Raw genomic sequence first — 12,288 nt, forward strand, 5'->3', positions numbered from 1 at the left:
TTAATTTTAGTTAGTTGCTAGGGCAACAATTTTAATTTTTTACTAAGCTTTTTATTTGATATTAATATTTTATTTCAACATTATTTCAATTAACAAAACATTTTTAAAATATTTATTTTTGGTTTTAGTTAATGACAATAAGCCTGCATTATTCACATAAATACGCCTACAAATGATTTGATATTTATGTCATTTGTTTGCTTGATGGGGTTGTTACGTTATTTGCATAATATACTAGTTTTAAGCATTGTCTTGCACAGTGAAGCCGTTCACAACTCCGGCTCATTACAACACACATGCGCACAGGGACACATGGGGTATTTGTAAATCTAATAACATTACCATTTTGGACTCATAACACACTGGGGTATCTGTCCAGTTTAGTATCACATCACTGAACAAAAGCATGCACACAAAGAAAAGCCATTCTGAGCTAAAACTCCCACTTTCTGTCCATCAGAAAGTGACTCTTCCATTATTTAGTCTGTTTTGGGATAAACACTCTTTGCAACTTTGTCTCCGGCACTTTAGATCCACAGCACTTGTACTTGATCGTAAGGGAGCCTGGGTAACATCATTCAGTGCAATGTTTACGTGCAAATGATACATGGGGGGTGTTCCTGAATTAACACTGGCTCAGTTTAAATCCTTGCTTAACCCTGATGTAAACTAGATTAATCTTTGTGTGGTGAATTCTAATTCTAATGCTCTGTCATTTTGATTTGTCTCTCCGCTCCTTTCCTTAATTTCTTCCAGGGTGATTTACTAACATTTTATGCCTCTAAAAGTCAAGTTGAGTATTAGACCATGTAAATCCATACTTTTGATGAAAAGGGTGGACATTAGCTCTAACAGACTTTGGCCAGTGTGTAAAGCGCATGTCAGGCTGGCTCTCCTGTTGTGAGGTTTTGTTCTAGGTAGTGAAGTACAATAGTAGCTCATTAGTAAAGAAAGAGCTTATAGATCCAACAGCTACACTATACCAGCACTTCACAGCTCGTTCACACACGCGCACACACAGACTTAACTGGCCAGGCCAGCCAATAATTCACACACCTCTTTGACCAGTGCTAATCTCTAACCAAAAACAGACACACTCAACTACATACATTTTATGAGGCAACATCTCTCAATAATCTATATTTATCCACACAGATAAAAACACAAATACACACACAGTGGGTAAAAGTCTGAGATTGCAATGACAATATTGGATTTGACTTGAAATCACTGAAAATAATCAATATATTCTGCTGTACACTTGTTGGTGTGTTTTTGTTGGCATCATTTTTATAAATGTGTAAACTTTTTTGTTTTTATACCCGTCTGAATTGTAATATTTTTGGAAAGCGTAGACATAAACATAATTTTTCTTTGTTTAAATAGTTAAAAATGCACATGTAAAACATTATTAAAATAAATACTATAAAATATTTAAAATAACTACTAAACTAATAAAACATTTATTAATTCATTCCTTCATTCAATTCAAATAAATTTGGTTGAAGGGCAAATGAATCAAAACTGTTTTCCTAAACAATCACTTATTTATTTTATCCATCACTAGTCAAATATAAGATTGTTTGAACAAAAGTTCTCAAGATTTTCTGGGCAAAAGATTGTTTTGACAAAATATAAAACATTTTGAAATTCACTTAAATTGTTATATGATTAGTAATAGTATTAAATGAGAAAACAATGCAAAACATAGGCATTTGACTATTATCAGACTTTTGGACCCTATTTTATGTCATTTGAAAACACTGTACACAACTAATTTTGCAAAAAAAAAAAAATTCTGTCTGCTCTGTTACCTAATACATGTGGGGTCAATATGTGCAATGCAAAGTGTGTGTGTGTGTGTGTGTGTGAGAGAGAGAGAGATGTCCCATGTCCCCACCCAGTTTTTGGTCTTCCATACCCCTCCTTCTGTTGTGCCCTCTCCTCCCCCTTGCTCTTGTCTGTATAAAGAGGGGGCTGAAGTTACATTGTCTCGACTGGACATTCACACTCATCAGGTCATCTGTCTATCTATCCATCCCTCTGGGGAGAGAGAAGGGAGTGAATATCGCCATCTGAAACTTTGGAAAAGTTGGAAGCCTGAGAACTGACTTGAGCTGCACATCCACTATAACGGCATCTTATACGAGCTCAGATAATAATTACTGAGGACGACAGACGTATAACAGCATTTGTACGTTACCTGCATATTCACAGAATTTGCTTTCGGAGATATAGGAGACATCTGAGGACACTGAGGACCTCACACAGCATCACCATGAGATTCTTCCATCCACTCTATCTCCTTCTGCTGCTGCTCACAGTCCTGTTCATCACCAGCGCCGAAAAACAAGGTAACCTTAAGACATTGTTTCGAGGGTACAAAATATATGAATTCAACTAGTTACAATCTGTAGACAAAAAAGGATGTGATTCAAAAAAGGCAAATCCGTTGCGTGGTGTAGCTCTGGATTCAAACAGTTGCAACAAACCCTTAAAAAAGACAAGTAGGCTAACAAGGGAAATTATTTATTTTTATTTTCTTCTAGTGCTCTTGACCTGTAGTTCTAACTTAGGCTGTTTTTTTTGTATTGATTTTTTGTGTACTGAAGGTTTGTAAAACAAATAGGCCTATCATTACAGACTGGTTCTTCACAGGGAGTAGTTAGTTAGACGTAGTTATAAGTGTAGTTAGATTTTTTTCGTAATAAATTAGTTCGATATTTGAATCTAAACGCAAATATATTATATATATATTTTTTATAGGCTATGTTTTTGAATTGGCTACCTAGAATTAAGCCTCAGAACCCCAGAACGGTTTAGCCGTTCAACTATCCAATTGTTCTGCTGTGAGTCACTTCGGATAAACGTCCCTCATTAGTAAAGAAGGATCTAGTTGGTATATTTAGGTCTGTCCTGGTTAGTGGTCTGTGCTCAGTCATGGCTGATTTAGGGTCAGTGGTCTGCGTGGATTTTAAGTGGCGCTTGACGCTTCTGAAAAGCTCAGCATCTTAACATAGGCCTACTCCAGAGACGAGCTCGGGTTTCACAAAGACTCCACTTGACCCTTGACTTGGGAATAAATGTTATTTTTGCACTTTTATACTAAATATAACACGTATTTTTTTTTTTACGACGACTGAAATTAACGACTGAAAATAAACCACAATTATGCACGAGACAAAGTCATTTTACACAATTTACGTCGTTTTTACTACGTTTCTACCAAACACAGGTATATTCGTATACTGTAACTAAATGCAATTTAGCCTACGTGTATAAACTCTCATCTCCCGCTGCTGTGGCGGCTATGCGCAATTAATCTGGTGCCCGTGGGCGATCAAGCACCGGCGTTCATTGTTAGTCATGATGTTGAGCACAATGGTATAATGCATTAGCATAGGGTTACTGCGGTGAAAGAGAGAAAGAGAGGGAGGCACACGGAGTTCGCATTGCTTTAGTCAAAGGCAGATATAAAAGCACCCGCTTCTCCTCCCGTGCGCACCGTGCCATTGTCCTTGCGCCTCTGGGAGAGCTGCTTATGGAGGGAAGTGACATGAGCGTTATCACAAGACCCTCTGATTGTTATATTGCCCTCCAGATTGTTTGTTGCCAACTGGGGAGACCATTGATTTTTATTTTATTTCAGGTAACACCCCAATCAGGGGAGGGGTTCAGGGGGCAAGGGTTGCATATCTTCCCAACCCCCCAAAATATCAAATTGTCAGTTTTACAATAAATATTGTAAAGAAAATGGTTGATTCTCATAGTAATGAATTTTGCAAAATTCAGACTGTTATTGAACTAAACTGAATCACAATTGAAGTAAATTAAGCTTCATAATAGCACTACTGTCTATGTATAGCTGCTTTACACCTGAAATAGTTTGTGTCATAATTGAAGAACTTTGCAACATTAATATTCTTATTTACTGGTTTATTACTGTGAACCTGCTGTAAAACAATTTGTATTGTATAAAGCACTATACAAATGTGACATAACTTAGCATTAAATATTGGCATAAAGGTTAATAATAGTTTATAGCCCTAACAAGTATTTTTTTCCTTCGCTTTCCAGATTTTCTCAACCTGAGGCGGAAATATCGCAGACACTGTCCAAGAAAACGTTGTCTGCCTCTTCACTCCAGAGTGCCATTCCCTTGAGGTAAGTTAACTTCACTGGCTATTTATTCCCTTTTATTACACTAAGGAATGAGCAAATATTGAAAAAGGGCTATCAAAGAGGAGCATCATTAGGAAATCCAAATTCTGACATTCCATGCAAGTATTTGCAGACAAATAACTGCCAAATACCTCAAATTATTTTGCGACTCCTTGACAACACACCCCAAATCCTGCCTAACAAGTGCATGCACTTAATTTAAGAATACATTTACCTAACAAATTTAAGAAGAATATATTTACATAACAAAAATAAGTCCTACGAATGTTTTCAGTTCAAAACATCCCAATGTTTAAAAATGGTTATGCAATTATGGGAATGTTACTTTTGAATGGTCTCTGAACCAAACTAGCATGTAGTAGGCTATTGTTTAAAAAAAAAAAAAAGTTAAGACGAACATCCAACTGAAACTCCATATAAATAATGTTTTGAGAACTTTATTGAAGGCCAGGTAACTTTGAATGAACATTCTAATAATGGTACTGGATGAATGTTTGTTCATGTTTGTTAACTTTGAGAGAATTTTGAGAGAGCTGTGTTAGCATGTTCTGAGAACGTTCCCTGTTAGCTGGGCACCACTCCATTGTAATCTCTGGAGAAGGGACGGCCAGAAACCGGCTGTCGGATCTTCAGTGGCCTTAAGCCACAGCGGAAACAAACAGAGAGACTTTGGGTAAATACCCTGTACTAAATGAGCTGGGAAATTATTGGATCTTTATAGCCGTGCGACTTTCTCTCGGACCGGGAGTAAACACAAACACTCCACACCCACAAAAGAGTGGAAACCTACATACCCTGAGCAGACACACACAGACGGACAAGAAAATCCCTACCCCCATAAATACAATCCATTTGAACTATCTGCCACACACACACTGTAAAACTTGGGTGGGATGCCTAGTAATGCCAGTCCTCAGAAACACCTCGTGGCCATTTCAGTGAAGGGTGTACTACGATTATGGAATGGTTTACCAATAGAATTGAAAAGATAACAGATCAATATAAAAAACTGGTTTAAACAGAATAAATTGTGTGATTCCCATTCTATTTTCGTGTTTTACAGTTTAGACCATTTGATGGTTATATTTCTTAAGCTCTTAGTAAAATCCTAACCAGGGACGAGTGTTGCAGATTTGCTATTCTGCTGCAAAACAAAATACAAATAAAATAGTCTGAAGTGAAAATACTACTCAAAGAGTATAAAAATGTACAACTACCACACAAAGAGGTCATAAGGTGAAAAAGAGGTGAATATAGTTTGAGTGTGTCATGGCTGCTGATGAAGGGCCTTTTTGTTACTTGAAGAGCAAAGCTCAAGGATACCAAGCCATAGTTGGCTCTTACATAAAAATTCCCATTTTCAATTCTCAAATTACTCAAGTTGAAATTTGTGTGGTTGTTCGTGTATGTGATGTGACACTGTATCTGTGGGCACACACATTCACTGAGACAGCCTACCGGAGCCGCCTACTGTTTTCAGACACTCCGGAGAGGTTGTCACCTTTAACCTTTACTCTATGACCCCCACACAATGAGCCAGAGCTAGTCTGGAGTTAACAAAACACACAAACAGATGCACACACATATATAGGAACAATGTCTAAAAGAAAAGCTGCACAAAGATCACATCAAGAACAATAATATCTATTCCATAGGCTTGAATGATTGTGGATTGAAACTCTGTTTCTGTTTTTTTTTCAGGTTTCACAACTCCTCAACTATGATGTCTTGTCAAGGCTTAAGAAAACCAAAGACCAGTGATGGATGGGAAATGAGAGAGGAGTTTCATATCAGACTCACTGAGGACTGTTCATTTGCCCGTATACTGTAACCAAGCCATGCTAGTCACTTCTGTAAAGTAAGTGTATTGTTTTATGAATGTTAAGTGAACAAGCCATGGGGACATCAACTGCAACCAAACGCAGAGAACTCATCACTCAATCAGTTTGCCAGATTCTTTGTAAATAGTAAGAACTGAATGATCTGTGTTTATATGTAAGTTATGCACTTCAAATGTTTTATTATTATCCTGATTAAATAAAGTGTATTGTGTTTTCACCTGGGCTTTATGGGTCACAATCCTTGGGGGAGGTAGGGGGCAAAATGAATGAAAAGTGTACTGGAATCAATAGACTGCCTGGTTTGACAATTGGTTTTGACAAATTGGGATTGTTCTCATTTTGACTGACAGAATCAGAAAAAACAAAAAACACTGTTCAGAAAGGTCAACATTCCTGATCCCAGATGGTGCATTTCTAACCCCCTGTTGCGTATGCATTTTCCTTTTCTGTTGACTACTACTCAAAAACAGATTGATATATTCAGTAACAATGTTACACTTATACCCAAAATTTTACGAAAAAAAACAATATCAGAGAGTTCCTCTGAAGACCCTCATAACTGTAAATATGCGTCTTAAAATAAAATGTTTCCTTTTATTAACTGTAAAAGAGCAACCCTTCGAAATTATAATTAAAATAATTATAAAACATACTAACATTTGTAACAAAATATCTTGATACACTGTAAATCCTTTCACTATCATGAAATGTCTAAAGCTAAAATAGTAAACGTAACTATATTAAGTATTTAAATTAGTTACGTGTATACTTCCCTGTATTTAAAGAAAATTTGAATGACTTTTTTCCTTGGTTACACCACACATTTGAACTTTTGTTGAACATGGTATACAAGTTTTTCCAAAATCATACATAACTAATATACAGAAAGTATATTTCTAAGAACCTGATGTGTGTTTTAAAGAAAATTTCAAATCTATTATCATCTCTTTCTTTAATTAAACAAAGTTTCAAGATATCGAACACATTATGATGAGCACATGAAAACTCCACCCTAATTCAATAAAGTCTGTGGAAATTTTATTTCAATAAGAAGTTGCAATCATTTTATTCACATTATTTTACATCAAATGACAGTAGTTCTCAACATCTTTATCATCAGGACTAAAAAGGTCACGATTTGAGAACAGCTCCAACACATACATACCACAAGAAACATCTGTCCAACATTTCTTACAAAAACAGCACTGATCCACTAAGCCAAAATACCAATGATGCACTAAAGAAACCAGATTAAGTACTAATTAACTATCGATATACCCAACTTAGTCATGCCCTCACAGACATGAACAAGGAAAACCACAAGTTACATTCTAAAGCTTTTAGTTTGATTAGATCTCGCTATTCCCAACTCATAATGAGCATCTTTACTGAACATTTCTGCAGCAGAGGTTTTTGACTTCCTAATTGCAGCTATTGTCTACTCAGACTTGTCGCCATGGAAACATGAGCATCGTTAGAGAGGTTACCAGGGTTCGGTTCCCACCAAAAGCCTTCTGATCAGTGAGCCATGGCTGCCAATGCCAGTCAAGATGGACACGCTCACACAGGCTTCAAACCCCATCATAAACACAAACAGACCTGAGTCACTCTCTCTGTTTGCATGTGTTAGCCTCTGATCTGCTGAGCGGTTAGCGCGAGGATCCTCCTGCTCAGAACGCTGTTGTGCTGTTTCAGATAATCAATCAGGTCCGCCTGCTTTTCCACCACATCCTCCAGACTGGAGCCGTCCCTGTGAAATAAACCACAGAACACATGTGCACCTGTCCGACCCGTCCACAGCACTTGGGATTGAAATGTGAGCGTGTGTGTGTGTGTGTGTGTGTGTGTGTCTATGAAAACACTAGTCACACAGAAAATACGTTGTATTTAGGGATGCACCAGTATGGCCTGTTTTGGTTAATACAGATAACCATATATTGGTCAGTATGAGAGAAAAAAATTGTAAAACTGCGTTTTATTTTAAAAACAGCTGCAAGTACAGAAAACTAATGTAGGCCTACTATGACCCACTGGAATGAAGAAATTTTACATGCCTATGGCACAAATATTAATAAAAAAAAATCTTAAAAGGTTAACTTGAATAAATACAACACAAAACAATGCCTGTGTGACGAAAAAAAAAATGACAGGCTCTGAGTAAACAAAAATGTTTTATTTTAATTTTGAAAATATTCATTAATCATTCATCTTCAGTGTCACGTGATCCATCATAAATTCTTCTTTGCTGATTTGGTGGCAAGAAATGCACATCAAAAGAAAAATTATTTGTTACTATTTTTTGTAATAAAGTCTTCACTGTCACTTTTGATCAATTTAATGCATCATTGCCGAAGTACAAAAAAAATTAGACCCCAAACTTTTGAAAAGTACCATATATATTTTAAAGAGGTCATGACATGAACTGAGAAACCAAAATTCTCTTGATCTTTTAACATACAAGAGGTTATTGTACTATAACGACACAGTTTTGAGTTCTGAAACTTACAGGATGTTTTTAGTCTAAAAACAGCTTATACTGAAGCTAGTCTGCCAAAACCTCAATTTGTGGAATGTACAATGAAGTAATAGTGTAATTTTAGTGTAAAATAATAGTAATTTTATGAAGTAATAGTGTGGCTAAACACTGCCTCTACCGAAGATCAACGCCTGCTTCTACAACTCTGCCTGTTTAGCTCCGCCCACCGATTTGCACATGTAGTGTAAATAACGAGAGGTGAACGCAGGTCTACACAGAAACCAAGATAAAGAAGCTCCGAAGAGAACAAGACGCTGTTCAGTGCCAAGCTGTGGAAACACATTCTTTGCATTAAACTTCCTTCTGATCTCAACGTTAGGAAAGAGTGGATGAACTGTTCATTTAATTTTTACCGCAGATTCATTTACAAACAAGGCACAATTCAACATGTTTGTGAAAGATTTAGGCTGTCGAACATGCACAACTATTAACCAATCATAGCAGTGGGCGTTTACTTCGAGTCTACGGTACTCCATACCTATTCACATGGAGCGTTCTGAGGGGGGTCAAAAACAGGACAGAAAATATCCTATTACTTCTAAATTATGTTTTTTAATGTAAAAATCTTGATAACATGGTGGACCTCACCATGTTATAAGTGGACCTCAGAGAACTGTACAAAAAAAAACAAAAAGGCGGTTCATGACCCCTTTAATATTCCAATGGTTCAAGAAAGGGTACTGTTAAACAAATTTTATGAATATCTTATCAATCCGTTTCATTTATTGGACAGATATAATTAAAAAGTCAAATTTATCAGACAATATTCAATGTAATTTGTATGTGTGCTATTTGGCAAAAATGGAAACACATACATATACACACACACACACACACACACAATAAATGACCCATATATATGGGTCTATTACCAATGTACCTGAAGCCTGTCTCTGTATGTCCTTCGCTGGAGCAGCCATGAGAGCGTTCTTCTTCAGTCACATCAGGATGTGGCTTCTTGCTATTAAACTTCACCACGTGTACTAAAACACACAGAATACAAGGAGATAAATACAAGAAATAACAAGAATGTAGTTGTTTTCTCATTTCTTATCTCTAGCCCCCTCTCACTCTTCCTTCTACACAATTTCAATACACAGCAAAATCTGACAAGAAAATCTAGGCTTATTTCTCCATTTCAACCTGCAACTAAACATTTTTTTTGCATCTTTTCATTTACACTCTCGTTCTTATTCCAACTCCTTTAATATATAATAAACAGTGAAAGATTTTACCATTGAAAAATAGCATGCTGAACTGTGCCAGACAAAAATGTTGATCGCTAGCCTGTGGTGCGTGTCTGATGGTGCAAGACATGCTTTAACGGGGGATAGGTGTGTGAAGACACACGTTCAGTGTGTGTGAGCAGGAGTCACGTTCAGCGCAGATATTCTTCACCGTGAGGTGTGCTAGTAGACACGTGGCTAGTGCGTTTTGTGAGTGTGAGAACGCAGGGCAACTGTGTGATTTCACACGTCACTTCCCTCCTCTCTCGCACCTTTAATGTGCCTCTCAATCAGCAAACTTTCACTCCCTACACTGCAACAAAACAGCTAGTTCAAGCCAATTCAATCCCAATCTGAAATATAGCTGCGAGCAGCGATGACGGGCCCAAGCCGTCAGCATACGCCACCCCGGTGGCATCGATAAAACGGTGCCCAGCGAGCACAAGCATCACAGTAACCCTCTGGCAGTTTGGTTTTAAGGGATACGGCAATTAAAGGGTTAATCCAAACCATCAACTCTGTGAAACACACACACACACACAGAACATATAAAACTTTAAATTCTGTGAAAATATATTTTTCATTGGTAGTTGATGTTAGTTAATGCATTTACTAATGCTAACAAATGAGAAATTATTATAGTTACCAAAGCTTTTAATGATTTATAAGCATTTTTTAATGATTTATTTTTCCATTAACTAACATGAATAATTTTTTCTAACACAAATTAATAAAGTAAAAAATATATTGTTAATATTTAATGTTATTTGTGAATTAACCAATGTTAAAAAACAACATTATTTAACTGTTGTTAATTTACATCATTAATAAATATATACCATTTAATGTTGATCAAAATCAATTCCAAAATGTGTTAATATATTATTAAATTTTAAAGTTTTATCTTTTGAACATGACTATTTTTCTAATATAAAAAATATTTTGTTCATTGTTAGTTCATTGTAAGTTCATACTATCAATGAAGAATTAACATGCTGTAAAAAATATATTTTTCATTGTTAGTTCATGTTAATTAATGCATTCACTACTGTTAACAAATGAGACTTAATTATAAAGTGTTATCAAAACCTTTAATGCTTTATAAGCATTTTTTAAGGATTTTATTGAGATGTTTAAACAGACCTCTCTCTCTCTCTCTCCCCCTCCACACTCACTGAACTCACACAGTCAGTCACCCACCCAGTCACCTACCGCAAACATTAGAAGCACAGAGACAGGAGAACTCTGATAGTTTTTAAATTTTCTCCTCCGCATAGTGTATTGTAAATTCATGAAATTAATCACATATCCTCAGACTGTATTGTTCTGTGTATGTAATTTTTTATGAAGTGTTTGGAAGCTGCTCTTAAAAGAAAAAAAAAAAAGAAAAGTTTTCTCTTTTTTACTGTAACTTTAATAAATTGCCATTAAATCATCGTTCAAGATATCCTAAATCCGTCCGCAATTTAGCATCTTCAGTATTTTGGCATCATAAGAAAAAATGTTTGGTGTGATTTACGTGTTTCTGTTTGGAGGAGTATGAATTTCTTTACAGCCTGTTTAAAAACAAAACCCACATTAAAATAAATATAGCCGACTTCCTGTTGGTCGTAGCTAATGACTGTAAATTAGAAAGTTGTCCGGATTAATAAGAACAATTTATGTACCGAGTTTGGTGTCTGTAGCTATCATTATATATATATAAACATTAATAATTATATACCATTTAATGTTGATCAATATTAATTCCAAAATGTGTTAATATATTATTACATTTTAAAGTTTATCTTTTGAACATGACTATTTTTCTAACATTAAAAAGATTAATAAATGCTTTAAAAAAATTGTTCTTTGTTAGTTCATACTATCATGGAAGAATTAACATGCTGTAAAAATATATTTTTCATTGTTAGTTCACGTTAATTAATGCATTTCCTAATGTTAAGAATTGAGACCTTATTTAATGATTTATAAGCATTTTTTAAAGATTTTAAAAAACAGACCCTCTCTCTCTTTCTCTCTCTCACCCAGCTCCTCAATCCACACAGTCACTCACACAGTCACTCACACCCCACCCCACCCCCACCCCTCACTCAGCTGCAGGCTGACAGGATCTCTCACTCAGCAGTCTAACAGCTCTCTGATAGTTTTTAAATTTTCTCCTCTGCATAGTGTATTGTAAATTCATGAAATTAATCACATATCCTCAGACTGTATTGTTCTGTGTATGTAATTTTTTATGAAGTGTTTGGAAGCTGCTCTTAAAAGATAAAAAAAAAAAAAAATTCTCTTTTTTACTGTAACTTTAATAAATTGCCATTAAATCATCGTTCAAGATATCCTCAATCCGTCCGCAATTTAGCATCTTCAGTATTTTGGCATCATGATAAAAAATGTTTGGTGTGATTTCCGTGTTTCTGCTTGGAGGAGTATTAATTTGTTTACAGCCCGTTTTTAAAAAAAACCCACATTAAAATAAATATAGCCGACTTCCTGTTGGTCG

General features: G+C 35.8%; 2 protein-coding genes across 2 annotated transcripts in view; one reads left to right on the plus strand and one right to left on the minus strand.

The window, feature by feature from the left end:
• Positions 1-2,278: 2,278 nt before the first annotated feature.
• On the plus strand, positions 2,279-4,163 carry LOC306872724 (apelin receptor early endogenous ligand-like; the record flags this gene model as incomplete). The annotated part of the gene is made up of 2 exons (XM_079421478.1): positions 2,279-2,354; positions 4,078-4,163. 2 exons carry the CDS (start codon positions 2,279-2,281, stop codon positions 4,161-4,163), a joined length of 162 nt encoding a protein of 53 aa, XP_079277604.1.
• Positions 4,164-6,962: 2,799 nt separating this feature from the next.
• LOC306872531 (transmembrane protein 192-like) overlaps positions 6,963-12,288 on the minus strand; it is a 40,101-nt gene continuing 34,775 nt past the window's right edge. Inside the window, exons 5-6 of the mRNA XM_079421136.1 lie at positions 9,440-9,542; positions 6,963-7,773 (exon numbers count right to left, since the gene is read on the minus strand). Coding sequence (XP_079277262.1) covers positions 7,650-7,773; positions 9,440-9,542 — 227 coding nt within the window. The 3' untranslated portion in view covers positions 6,963-7,649. The remainder of the gene's footprint in view (positions 7,774-9,439; positions 9,543-12,288) is intronic.

Source organism: Barbus barbus, assembly GCF_936440315.1.
Source record: "Barbus barbus genome assembly, chromosome: 7".
NCBI lineage: Eukaryota > Metazoa > Chordata > Actinopteri > Cypriniformes > Cyprinidae > Barbus > Barbus barbus.